This window comes from Brachycentrus maculatus, unplaced genomic scaffold, assembly GCF_059751285.1.
Source record: "Brachycentrus maculatus isolate JH-2025_06_01 unplaced genomic scaffold, ASM5975128v1 h1tg000249l, whole genome shotgun sequence".
In the NCBI taxonomy this organism is placed as follows: Eukaryota; Metazoa; Arthropoda; class Insecta; order Trichoptera; family Brachycentridae; genus Brachycentrus; species Brachycentrus maculatus.
The window spans coordinates 131,847-146,717 of record NW_028281000.1 but is presented as its reverse complement, the minus strand read 5'-3'; the positions used below and the strand labels follow the sequence as shown (position 1 = coordinate 146,717).

The 14,871-nt window shown below is 29.1% G+C and overlaps 1 protein-coding gene across 1 annotated transcript in view; it reads right to left on the bottom strand.

The window, feature by feature from the left end:
- Positions 1–14,871, bottom strand: part of LOC148306146 (cholecystokinin receptor type A-like) — a 109,862-nt gene that overhangs the window by 48,930 nt on the left and 46,061 nt on the right. Inside the window, 1 exon segment of the mRNA XM_088265552.1 lies at positions 8,456–8,679. Within this exon segment, the coding sequence (XP_088121678.1) occupies positions 8,456–8,679 (224 nt within the window).

Genomic DNA, 14,871 nt, shown 5'->3' with positions numbered 1-14,871 from the left:
AGATAACATTGCATTTATATGACGCAGTGCCCTATGCACCGTTGGGTTGCGGATAAGGGTTTCATTATTTTTATTAATCTGTAACATCAAATTATCTTCAGAACTCCAACTACCCATTATTTTTTACTTTCTTTAAAGGATCTTCTCCTTCCCCCCTCAAGCCCTTATCGGATCATACTCTCCATGCCTTCCTTTTATATCATCAATTAACATGATAGTAATCTTTTAATCACCCTACTGTCTTGCCTTTTACTTTATGTTTTATTTTCTTCTTTATTTCTCAAGTAAGAAATTAAGCACCATCCGCCTACTAAATTCAAACAACTGTATACAATTCAAACCTTGATCATTATCGTAATACGTCTCTGGTTGGTTGGAAAATATAGCTCCAAAGCCTGCTAATATACGTATATAAATTTTCCGTTCAGACACAATGATTGAGGCACCGGATCTTAACCGGAATTTCATACATGATCGCTGATCCGTACAGATGTATATCAGATATATAACCGTTAATCCGGTCTGATCTGATGAACAAATCTTTTGTTAGTTTGGTCACTGGCTCACTGATTTATTCATTGATTCTTTGGTTGACTAATTCACTGATTCAGTAGTTCACCCTTCAGATTTTTCGAGGAAGAAAATTGGCCTCATTTTTCGTAGATTTTTTTAGATGTTTTTAGTTGTTATCAATATGATTTGTTACTAAAAAGAAAAATTGAAGATTTTTAACGTAATTTGTAATAATATTAGCAAAAGAAAAGTTTACGAATTCAAAGAGAACTTTAACACGTATAAGTACATACTCGTGTGTACAGGGGCGTGCATTCCATATAGGCAGAAAAGAAGTGCCCATCCTTACTTATCTTCGTGACATACGCAACCAGTACCTACCCTACCTTACTAAGTAATACCTAGCTTACCTTACTACATACCTCTACTATCTACCCTAGTATGTAGTACCTAGCTTACCTTTCTACCTACCTCTACTACCTACCCAAATTAACTACCTATGCACGCCACTGCGTGTGTACTATATTTATGACAAAACCTTTAATACCAAATACGGATAGCACACTTTTAAATTTATCCTTCAAACCAACAATATGATAAGGAAGTCTTTATTTTTAGCCAAATAATTTGTTTACCAAATTTTTAGCCCAAAGTGCTCGTCATTTACACAATCACACAGGGATACGCTGTCAAAACCACAGATAAAGACTTTAATTTCAATATCAGGAGTGTTTTTGATATTAGTTTTTTTTACTTATTTATCAAAACAAAATTTGAATAGAATACTTTTTTTCTCCTTATTTTTTTTGTAATCATAAATATTTTTATTGCTTTAAATGGTAAAGCAAGCAAGTGGATTGATTCTTTTTTTAGAAGTACATTTTCAAGGAAGTCTTGAAAATTTGAAAAAGACCTAAAAAGGATGGATGTTAACCTTATGGAAGGCAAAGAAAAACTTAGTTTGACTAAAGTATTTGAAAAACGGGCAGGTCAGCAATCGAAATAATGTTTAAAGAGATGCACGAATATGGAAGTGGCGAGAATCATGCAAAGACAAAGGGGTGTGGCGTTCTATCCCCCTGCTTACCCCTGCGATGTCAGTTAATTACTTAGTTAAAAACAATAAGGTGCCTTTTAAAATGTAGATTTTTAAATAAAAATCTAATGTATTAAATTAAGTAAAATTTACTTATTTTTTATTTTATTTTATTTGTGCACTTCGTTTACATTATTTGAAACTGACAACTGGTGAAATTTCAAAGGAAGTATTTGATAAATAAACATTGAATTGTTGCCAAATACTGATAAAATAATAAACTGTTAATGGTTATATTTAAATAATGTTTCAATTCACGTTTTCATAATTCAAATATCTGAATCTTGTTTGAAAATTAAATTTAGCTTTAATTTCGTGATATTTCAGTTTTGATGAAGTATAAAAATGAAACGATCCATTTCTTCTCTAAGAAGTAAAAAATTATTTCAAATTAAATTTATTTTTATTTCAAAGATATTTCAACCCGTAGTGTAATGTCCGCCTCCGTAGTGTAATGGTCAGCTCGCTCGGCTACCGTTCTGGAGGTCCCGGGTTCGATTCCCAGGGGGGTCAAATAAATATATGTGATTTTTGCACTCTAATATTTATTCCATATTACCCTGGACTGGTACCTGAAACGGAGGGCTGATCACTTTTCCTTCATGTGTAAACGATCAAGATAACACTGCGTTTGTATGATGCAGTGTCCTATGCACCATTAGGGTGCGGATAAAGGTTTGAACGAATAATTTTTTTTTAAATTAACCAGTTATAAGACTCGCAATCGGTTGGTTTAAGCGATTATTTTATTTAATGTATTATATTTTCTATTCTGTCCTTGTTTAAACATCCAAAACAAGTTTTATTTTTTGTATTACCTTTCGTCTAAGTGACTACTTTATAAGTTTTACAGTCTTTTCACAAGTGTGACTAGGTTCAGCTGTTATATTCAAAGTTGCTTTAATTTTACATAATTCTTGAATGAAATATTGGAGGTAAAAATAGTCGCTTCACACCAGATGAAACGAGTATTTTTTGCATATTTCCCGCATATTTTTTAGAAGTTATATACCACATCATTTCGTTTGCGAGTTAAACTACGCCATCTATGAAATTTTAAATGAAGTGAAAAAAATATTAATCATTTTAGATTGAATGAAAATTTAAGCGAAATATTGGTTTTTATTTTTCGGAAAGCCTGATAAAACTTTTTTAATATTAATGATTGGTTTTGATGTTTTTTTTTATTTCTAATAGTATATTGAGTTTTAAATATTTGCAAATAGAAAGATTTAATGCCAGAGGGATTAAAATCAAGTTTTTTTTTTCAACAAAAACCAAGAAAAAAATCTTTATAATCCCTTCTAGTTTTAATACGGATGTATAAAATGTAAAGATGGTGGAAAAAATATTTAACGAAGTTTCCTCATGAGATATATATTTTATTTATTTATTTATTAATTTAAACTTCATGTACAGAAAAAAATTAAGTACATTGCGGGCTTATTGCTAAAAAGCAATAACTTCCAACCAACCAAAAACAGACAAATGATATTGGTAAAAACGTTTAATACCTTTAGTAGAATCTACTTAGTCCAAAAATGCAAATAAAAAAACGTACTACAAAAAAATGTCCCTTACTGTGTTTTGAGTTTGGACAGCCGAGCTTTTTGCAATCAGAAGGTAGATACGTACAGTACTTGAACATTAACAAAAAAACGAAAACATATTGCATCATCTTTTTTTTTAAATAAATATGAAAGCTATTTTAAGTATCGTATTTAACTAAACATAAAGACAAGTAATTCTTTTACATATTTTTTTTTATATTTTTATTCTAAAATTATAATTTTTAATTTAAAGATTTAAATATATATTAAAATATTTATTAACTTAATAATCTAAAAATAAATATGCGTCCTCCTATTATTACGACGAACTTTTAGCAAACAACGACAAAATCGAACTTTCGAAGTTGTTACAAAGTCATTAAAGATTTCTAAATAAAATAATAGGAGTACTCAAAGAACTTGTATTTTAAGAATGCGCACTTCAATGGTAGTAGACAGTATAAAAAGATGACAATCTCCTTGAAATGTTTCTAGTTCTTCAGTACCCTTTTCTGCATCTAATGGTGTATGGGGCATTAAATCAGACAGAAGCTGTGTAGACTTTATAATAATAACATTAAAGCAAGGTGTTCAGTCTAGGCTTATATTGAATATACATATCGTAGTCATACAAGAGAAAATGACTAAGTGCATTTTTTGCAAAAACGTGATTATTGACTATTTGATATCTTACTAGCTTAATATTGGCCTGAAAAAATTCCAAAGCGATTTTAAACTTGGAAGTATAATAAATTGACTTCTTGAAAATGACGAACTGAATAAATGTTTATTTTTTTGCCAAGCAAAAGTGACTTAAATGGCCCTCCTGAACATTTTACGTTTTGTTAGTTGGTCACTTTCTCCTGTACGACTACGATATATGCTAACAAATTATTCGTATTCACAACATTTTGAGTGTCTCCAACTTTTTGTTCACAAATAAGTTATATTAGAATTAAATATGATATAATGAGGCGTCTCCTAGTATATAAAATAATTTGGTGAGAATCTTACTTACATTTCATAAAGATTTCTGCTATAAAACCTCCAAAATAATTTCAACCATAGCACACGTAAGATCTTTTCAATTGAAGCATGTAATATAACTAATAAGTAGAATAGGGTACGTTACACGTGTATAAAGTGATCGATAAATCCAACCTAGAACAGGTCGTAAGCCCTGTAAATGCCAAAATTTTCATATTCTTCGTCTCCCGTGTTGAAATGTCAATAAAAAATCTTGAATACCTCATAAGTGGAGTAAAACCCTGATTCGTGAATAAAAATTTGGATAAGAAGTTACAAATATTTATTATAAAAAATAATCAAATGGTCATTAAACCATAAGTCAATTAATATAATGTGAGTATTTTACACAAATAATCAGTACTTGCATAAAAATACATATTCTTAACCTTTCGATCTAATTTAATTATTACTGACCTTCATTTTATTTTTTCTCGCATTGAAAAACACTATATACATACATAAGTATGTGTTTATTTCTTGAATGTTTTTCGCAGATACTTTGTGGCACATTTTATAAACTTTATAAAATTAAACAACATTGTTTTAACCACTTTTTTATTATTAGTACACTTTAACCTACCGGTTTTGACAAGAACCTTGTCATGCTCAGGGTTTATTAAATTCTTAAACATTAAAAACATTAAAATAGTTATAATTAATTACATTCCCTTACACACTCCGTAAAAAATCCTAAAAATATAAAATCCAAAAAAATCTTAAAAATCCCAAATATTTATTTTTAGGATTTTTTACGGAGTGTGTAGAAGTTTTTGGTAAGGGAATGTAATTAATTGTGAGTATTTAAATGTTTTAGAATTTAATAAACCCTTATGATGACAAGGTTATTGTCGAAACCGATAGGTTAAAGTGTAATAATAATAAAAAAAAGTGGTTAAAACAAAGTTGTTTAATTTTACAAAGTTTAAATATGTTTATATCCAAGTCCTTTGACCAAAAATGAACCCAATAACAAGATATTTAAATTATTTTTTATTAGTTTCAACCATGGATGTCGAGTATAAGTTTTTTCAATATTTTATTTATCGAAATTTAAGTAAAATGGATAACAATCAGGGGCAAAAACATAAATGTTACAAATTGTGTACAGCAATACTTCAACCAACCAAAATTGTATTCGTTGTTTTCTTTTCCAAATAATATTTTTCCTGTCTTCAGAGATATCTTTTACATCTTAATTTAAAATCTCTCCGATTTCAAATAGAGTATTTGTAAAGTAGCGAGTGTAATCTTGATAAATATTTTAAAGGACGAAAAAAGATAACATCAAATCATGTTAAAAAAACGTCATAATGAATATGAATTGTGAAAAATAATTTTGCCATTTAATGACGAAGATAAATGACACCGTTTTATGACTGTCATTTGTAACTCACGTTACGACGGATTTCAGCATTACTTGATAAATAATGGTCTGCCAGAAACGGGAGACTAGGAGAGAGAATTAACATAGTCCATTTTAAAGTCAAGTATTTTTACTGCCATTTGAAATCAATGTCAAGTATTTATTAATATTTTTTTTAGGAATCTTATATTTTAAATTTCATTTATTGATTCGGCACTTTGCGGTAAAATCTATTCATTTTAAATTTAAGTTTCACTTTTTAAATACAACTATTTCATTTCATAATTTTCAAACACCGTATGTGGAGCTAATTATAAATTTAAGAGTTGAATCCTTGTGACATTGAAGGTTGAAGTAGGGGTAAGTGCTATTTTTTTTCTATTCTATTCCATGCTATTTATTTATTTTTTTATCCTTGTGAGAAAACGATGCGGAATGGATCGAAACACTTGTCACATTACATTTTAAGAAATAGTGGTGTTTACTAGTTTTATTTATATATATTTTATTTGTTTATATGTTATCATATACCCAAATTACAATAATGTGCCCTCACTGAGTTTTCCCGTACCAAGGGTTCATTTTACGATACTTATTTAAAATATAAAACTAAACAAATGAAAATTGTTTATGACATGCAATCAAATACAACATGGCCGAATGATGCGATCTATTTCAAATCTACCCACCTCCATTATCCACTTATTAATAGGTCTTTTATACACAGTTTCTTTTTTTAATGACTTTATGGATAATGGAAGCAGGTTGTATATTTTGTACATCAAAAGCATTTTTTTGTGGTATGGGAATATGAATATTCCAGAACCGGTTATCATGAAGTATTTTTTAAAGTGGTTTTATATAAACTGAACGTTAAATGATAAGTAGGGTATCAAGCTGTATAATATTATTGCAATGTAATCCAAGACGAAAAGAGATATGTGTAAAGTTTTGTTTCTTATGTTTCTGTGTTTTGGATCTTGTAGTTCTATATATACGTACGTATCCAAAAATTGTGTTATTGTAATTAGTTTGCTTTAATCGTTATTTATTTTTCTTATAATTTTTTTATTTAAATTATTAATGTTGAATCGGTCGTGTGATGTGTAAAATATGTAAAAACTATTTGAGGAAAAAATCTCTATAAAAAACAAATGGTTAATATTGAATATCTTTGAAAATATGAAAGAAGGAAATTTTGAAAAATACGACATAATACTTCATTCTATATGAGGAAGTTTTTGCTATTTCCGGGAATCGAAACCGCGGTGACAATTCCGGATTCAATTGTCTACCCGACCAAAAAGTCCCAGAGCATATTTTATTAGCCGTATAATGACTCCCGGAGAGTAATTTAATTTAAAATTTTCTGCTCGAATCTGCATTCGCTCCTTTCTTAGTTAATTGCATTTAGTTACCGAATAAACAGTTGACCACGCAACTTAGTACTGCCGTAGATATTTATTTTACATTAACCTATTTAAAACCGTAGGATTTTTTTTTTACTTTCCTATTTTCAGTTTTACTCGGTAAATATCACTATTTCTTAAAATCTATCGAGCCACGTGTTTTGATGCATTCTGCATTATTTTCAAACATCGAGTAAAATTTTAATTAAAAATGGATAGATGTTACCACAAAGTGAAAATTACTTTGTAAAGTGACCGACTAACTTATGTCGGGTTGTGGTCCCGTGGTTAGTGTCGCGTACTATTTAGTCAGAGTTTCTCGGTTCAAACCCACTCTACCACAATTTTATACCTATTTCTAATAATGAGCCGCCTAGGCTCACATGAATAGTATGAAATTGAAATATTTGTGTACATAATAAAATAAAATAAAAATACAAAAACTTTTCTGGGTTCCAAGGAAATAATTCCTAATAAAAACTTTATGACAAATCTCTTATATAGCGACTTACTTAGAATTCCTAGGCAGGAGAGAGTAACAACATTATAATTTAACCATAAAACGATCTTCCCTCGTCAGGACCGCATCCCGAAGCTCGGACGAGAACTGCCGACGAATTGTTAGCAGCTCTCGGGAGGCACGCGGAGTACGTGGCTTAGCCAACGTCGATAAATCATGCTTAATGGCTAAATTATAATATTTTTAGTATCTCCTGTAGATAAAGCCCGCATGTATTTATGTAGATATTTTATGGAGTAAGCCGATGACATGCTTATTTTTCATGTCAATTAATTTATTCAAAAATAATTTTAAAAAAAATGAGAACGGACGTGACGGGTACATACAAATGAAATTAATATTAGATATAATACGTAATTAAACGTAGGATTGGAACAAAAATAAAGACTTGATTATTTGAAGTTTAATTTTTTATTTAAGTTGCACTCGTTTACTAGTGATTTTAGTAAAACAGAATGAAAACAGATATAACACGATAATTTAAGGTAGAATTGCAGCAAAAATTAGATATAATTCGATTATTTAAGGTAGAATTAAAAAAAAATTACAATATAACACGATAATGTAGGGTACAATTGGAACGGAAAATGGATATATGTAACTCGAATATTCTGCGTAGAATTAGAACAAATGACAGATATATAAAACGATAATTTAAGGTAGAATTGGAACGAAAAATAGATAAAACTCAATTATTTAAGGTATCTAAAATTGGAGCACAAAATAGATACGGGACGATAATTTAAGGCAGAATTGGAACGAAAAATAGAAACGACTCGATTATTTAAGGTAGAATTGGAACAAATAACAATATTGCAATATAATTTTAGGTAAAATTGGAACGAAAAATTGAAAAAAAAACTCGATTATTCAAGGTAGAATTGGAACACACAATAGATATGAGACGATAATTTAAGATAGAATTGGAACCAATAACGGATATAACCAGATAGATGGTGGAATTGTTGAACCAACCTGCATCATTCCTCTCAGCAGCCATATTTTGACCGATCTCTTCCCCATCTCCTCCTTCCCTGCATGGGCTTGCCCCCTCCCCGTGTAACCGTTGGAGCTGGGCGGCTGGGAGGGGGAGAGGCGGTGCTGTCGCAGGGGAGGCTGGGGCGAGGGGTTGGCAGAGCAAGCCTCCTGGTGGAGCAGCGTCACCCCGTTCATGGTAGCCGAACTATACGACCGCTCCACTGTAAAGAAGACAAGAATCATCTACCGAATAATGCAATGAGATTGAGAATCCTCAATTACCAACCATCACAACGCTTCCACCCAGAAGAAGTTTTAGAGAATAGTTCCACACCACTCTGTCTCTTTGAAAACATTTTTCACCTCTTTCACATTTATGCAGCTCCTTATGTATTTTTTAAACCCTTATCAGCACCAGATGATGCATAGGGCACTACATCATACAAATTCAGTATTATCTAGATCTTTAACTCGTGAAAGAAAGGTAATCAGCCCGCCACTTCGGGTACTAGTCCAGGGTAATATTAAATAAATATAAGAGTGAAAAATCACTTTTATTCATTTAACCCCCCCCCCCCCCTCCTGATTGTTCTTACTCCTGACATGACCGCTTTCAAGTCTTTAAAATACTTTATCTAGAAAAGTTTTTCAAACGATCTTTACACGCCTTATTTTATGGGTAATGCTTATTTCACCCTTTAATTCATTTCTGGTTTCTGAAAGACTCCATTTCAACTCCATTCAGTCTACTTAAAAAAAATTGCCTACTCCATTCTTTATTTCCATACATTAGGGTTGGTATCAGGACTCCGTTGTGCACTATTTAGTTTCCGTTGTTTGGCTTTTATTTGATACAACTAATTTTAATGCACCATTCACTTTTTCCCAGCATTCACTGCCCTTTGCGATTTACCATATTTATCAATCTATCCATTCCTAGAAAACACACTTCTTGAATACAAGGAATCATCTATCTGTTCCATAATTTATCCATTCACTAATATTTTTCACTCAGATCATCTGTTTCAAAAACCATAACATCGGATTCGTAACAACATTCGTGAGAAAAAAAATAAGTTCAAATATACTGTCCTTACCAAGTTAGTGATTTAACGATGTAATATTATATTAGTCCAAAAGCCAGACATCAGATATTATTGATTTGTCCAATTATCAATATTTTAATAATAAATTCCATTTTATAGTTTTTTTTACTTCATTTCACAGTATCGAAATAACTTTGATTCCAAATGGAAGGTAACGTTTTAATTACCTAGTGTGGATTATATCAATGTTAATTCATTTCAGTAAATACTCATTTGAATTGTTGAAAAATCGGTAACATTAACTTTTTCACAACAAAAATTGACAATCTGTTTAAAAATTCAAATGTCGTTTGAAATAGATCTCTAGAAGAAATGTTATCTTCATTGCGCAATTAACGGGTTATCTATCCACTATAATCAACCATCAAAAACGTATTATAGTAAAAATAACACGTTTTACGGTTTTAATTATTGTAGTTTTTTTGTATCTATTGCAATTAATTTCGTAATTAATCTGATAGGGACAAGTCATCAAATTTATCATGAAACTAGTTATGTTTCATAAAGAAATATAATTATATTACATACGTCAATCATTGTATAATTTTGAACATTACAGACTATATATTTTTTAATAAATTTATTTAAAAATACTTTTTTCACCCTGCTTACCCTACCTCATTTTTAGTAGATTAATTTTTTGAAAAGTTGTCAAAATGTCAATTCAAAACTTTTAACATTTGGTCTTCGATGACAAACTATTTATTTTTATAATTAATTTTCAACCCATCTGGACTGACGTGAAATTTCCCAGGGCATTTTAGGAAAATGTGGTAGTGATTACATTGTACATTTCTGTATATTTTGGCCGTATATTTGGTATTTCTTTCATACTTGTATTAAGTCAAATTATCGCGTTATTTACTCGTTCTGTTGATCTTCAGCTCCTTCTATTGATAATTCCTCGAAGCTATAGAAAAATAAATTGATATCATGAAATAATAAAGCAGCATTAAAATATTTTAATCAAGAGTCGACGAGAAACACAGGCAGGATTTTTTGTCGAGATTATTTTTTCATTATTACTTTAATTTCTGCTTCATTGGATCAAGTACTGCTTAAGCTGGAAAGAGAAAAAAGCTGAGAGATGCCTATTTCCGTGATTGGATTTGAATTGATAACGAGAAAAAATATAAAATTGTTCAAATAGATTTTTTTTGTTCCGTTCAATTTAAATATTTTCAATATTATTGAGAAATTTTCTTATGTCTATATATACTGTATGTCTTTTTCATTTCCTTTTCACTCAAAATCATTATATATATATATATATATATATATATATATATATATATATATATATATATATATATATATATATATATATATATATATATATATATATATATATATATATATATATATATATATATATATATATATATATATATATATATATATATATATATTTATATATATATATATATAAATATATATATATAAATATATATATATATATAAATATATATATATATATATATATATATATATATATATATATATATATATATATATATATATACATATATATTTATATATATATATATATTTATTTATATATATATATATATATATATATATATATATATATATATATATATATATATATATATATATATATATATACATATATAACATCTGTTTTAATTTTATTTGATATGATTTTTTATTCTAATTCTGCCCCCTGGGGTGATATTTGGAATTTTTTAAGAAATAATATAAAGAATGAAAAATTGAAGCGTACAATAAATAAAGGAAATATAGCGCTACACAAAGATATGTTAAATGCTGCTGCTGAAGTAAAAAAAATATAAAATCATGAATTATTTGAAAAGTTTATCACTACATCACAGGCTTAAAAAGACATTAAAAATCCGGAAAAATATAAGGGTTAAATAGTAAAGAAGCTGCTTTCAAAAAAGGCTTTTCCTAGATCGGCAATATTTGATACGACTATTACCAATGCAAAAAGCATTCCGCATCTAGCGAATATAAATCGATTTGTTGAATGAATAAAAAAGTAACCTTTTTAAAATAATCCATTTCCTTTTTCCTTTCAATTTCGAATCTTTTTATCATCATTATCGATTTTCCCTTTTTTTGACTTCATTTTTGAAACCTAAATTTCCACGTACCTTGCTTTTAAACAGGCATTTGATATTATTCTAAACCCATGCCGAATACCGTACCCTGAACGATATTAAACATTTTCAAATAGCGGTATTTATTAAAACACATGTTGAAATATGGCTATTTATTACGAGTTATACAGAGAATACTTTTTATATAAAAAAAAGTTTTAATAAATCCGAATATTAAACATGTCTTTCATTACAAGCAGCGTACTGGGTGAACAATAGTCTCGCAAGGTTACCTTGTGCGACAAATGCTAAAGTCTGTCAATTTAAACTATCGTTTTTTTACCGTTTAAAAGCTGGTTTTAAAATATTTAAGCTTTGTAGTTTTAATTTTATTTAAGACTAATTAATACGTTTCGTTTGAAAGCATTATTTAGTTTTTTTTTCCACTCGTTCTGGCTTAATTGTCTGAATTACTAGGATACCATAAATAGAGGGAAAAAATTCAGTTACTCGCCTCAAGTAACAAATGTTCACCCTCCCTGACGAACCTGAGGCTGCTAGGGGGAGTCACGACCCTCAGTCATGAGGGATACGACCATCGAGAGGTTTTTTTTCTACATTTTAGATTAGCTGAATTTGAAATTCGTTTTAAAAACTCTCCTTTTAAGTAATAAAAATATGTTTGACCTTTTTTATCTTTCGCGTAAAGAATATCAAGTTTTCTCACTCAAATTTACTCAAAAGGGTGGTAATTACTTTTATTTAAGAGGAATGAATTATTTATTAATCCAGAATACCCTCACCATTTGAAATGTAAATTTGAAAGAGTATTTTAACAACTTTGAATACTAAAGATGAAACCTTAACTAATAGCTTTCAGTAATAATCATTTAGTCCTAAAATTGTATTTTAAATATCCAATTTTAAAACCTTTTAAAACTTTCATTCCTGTTGTAAAATAAAAGATGACGTTTTGATTATTGCTACTTAACTTTGTGTTTTATTTATAATTTGTGATAAATTGTTTTTGAAAATTGCTTTAATATTTTAATAACAGGGGTTTGCAGGTAAGTTATATGAATGTTTAGTTTACAACATTTTGAGTGTGTCCAAATACTTGTTCACAAAATCTGGATTGTCTCCAAATAATATGAAAATAACTCCTGTAATTAGAGATAATCCAGATTTTTTGAACAAGTATTTGGACACACTCAAAATGTTGTAAATAAATTATCTGGTCAAATTATAAGCCTAATAATAAAAATGAAAATGGTATTTTCTGGCGTTTCTCATGTGTGTGATTATAATCCAGGATTCGGATCTCACATACTAATATAAGAGTTTCTGCTTAATAAAAAAGCTTCTTTACATCTCACCAATAAATGTCTCTAGTGAAGTTCTAGTGATTCAAGAACATGGTTTCTAAATTGGTTCATATATATAGAACTTCCAAGAATTTGAGTAGTGTGGTTGTCAATAATGGGTAGAATTGGTGAATGTTACACGTGTGTAAAGTGATCACTTAAACCAGCCTATGACGGTCGTCAGCCCCGTAAATGCCCAGACTTCCATATTCTTCTTCATCTTTGATGAGATGTCAAAAAATAATGTTTAGTTTAACAATTGTTTTTCGTTTTTCATGCACCCTATATAATCCCTCGAGCGTAAGTGATATTTCCCTATACGGTAAAACTATTACTGTCTTGCACTGTCCGAATTAGCTTCTGACTCTTCCAATCTCAGTCTAGTTACGTACATTTCAAAACCAAGACAGTCGTCTTCAACCACGTATTTGTTCATCTCACCCATGAGAATTGACTTACGTCCGTGAAATTTTTATGGAATGTACCGCAAGCCGCAACACATGGGTATGATATGCCATCTTTCATAATTTACCATAATCAGTAATAATTATTTAATATTCTCTACTTAAGAGCGCATTTTGATTATTGTAATGCATTCTAAGTGAAAAATTAAGTTATATTTACAAAACATATGAAAATGAATAATAAATAAATATTTGTTTTTTTTTGCTTCACTTTTTTCATTGTATTATACGTGTTTTAATTTAACACGTCACTCCATACTCTGGATTTTTCATTAATAATGATATATTGGAACATTTTTTCATTATTTACAGTTGTGTTTTGATAACCTTACTACCCGAATATATTTAAAAATTAATTGATGTAGCAAGCAAAAATATCCCTCCCTGGGTCCTGAAAAATCCATAAAAAATAAACAAATAACCGTCTTCCCAATTGTCAAGAAAAATATAAGTTATCCTGAATATGTGAAAAATATAAAGAAAAGAAAACCCTACTGGAACTTTGATATGAATTTTACGAACACAAATAAAATATTGTTTTAAATTACACAATGATAAAAAAATGTAAACATAAGTCTTAAATGGAGAAAACCCTGATTTGTGAATGAGTATTTGGGCACAGTCAAAAAGTAGTGAATAATAACAGTCAGATTATAAGGTGTTTCTTAATTTGTAAAAATAATCCGGGGCTTGGATCTTGCATACATCCAATCAAAAGGGTCCTTAATTAAAGCTTTATCAATCCAACATAGATTGCTGTTTTAAACTCATATGTACCGTGTTATAAAAATCATGATATATATATATAGGAGTTCCAAAATTTTGAGTATAGTGGTTGTCGGTCATTTATGTTGAGATGTCAAAAAAAATTAACAATAACTCCGTAATGGAGAAAACCTAGATGTATGAACAAGTATTTATACACACTGAAAATGTTGTGAACAAAATATTACCAGTCAAACGCTTCAGATATTAGAATAATGGAAATATATAAGAATTATGAAGATATACTGGTAGGTATGTTCTTTTTTTCACATCTTAACATAGATGAAGAAGAATATGGAAGTCTGAGCGTTTAACGACCGTCATATGCTGATTTTAGTGATCAATTTACACACCTGAAACATTCACCAATCCTAACTATGAATGACCACACTACACAAATTCTTGAAATTTCTATATATATATATATATATATATATATATATATATATATATATATATATATATATATATATATATATATATATATATATATATATATATATACAGTATCTACTCAATGAATTAGGGCCACGCAGAATTTCGCGCAATTTCTCAATTCAAACAGGAATAACTCAGAAAAAACCTTGAATAAAACAACATTAAATTTTATTTACACATGAACACTTTATTACG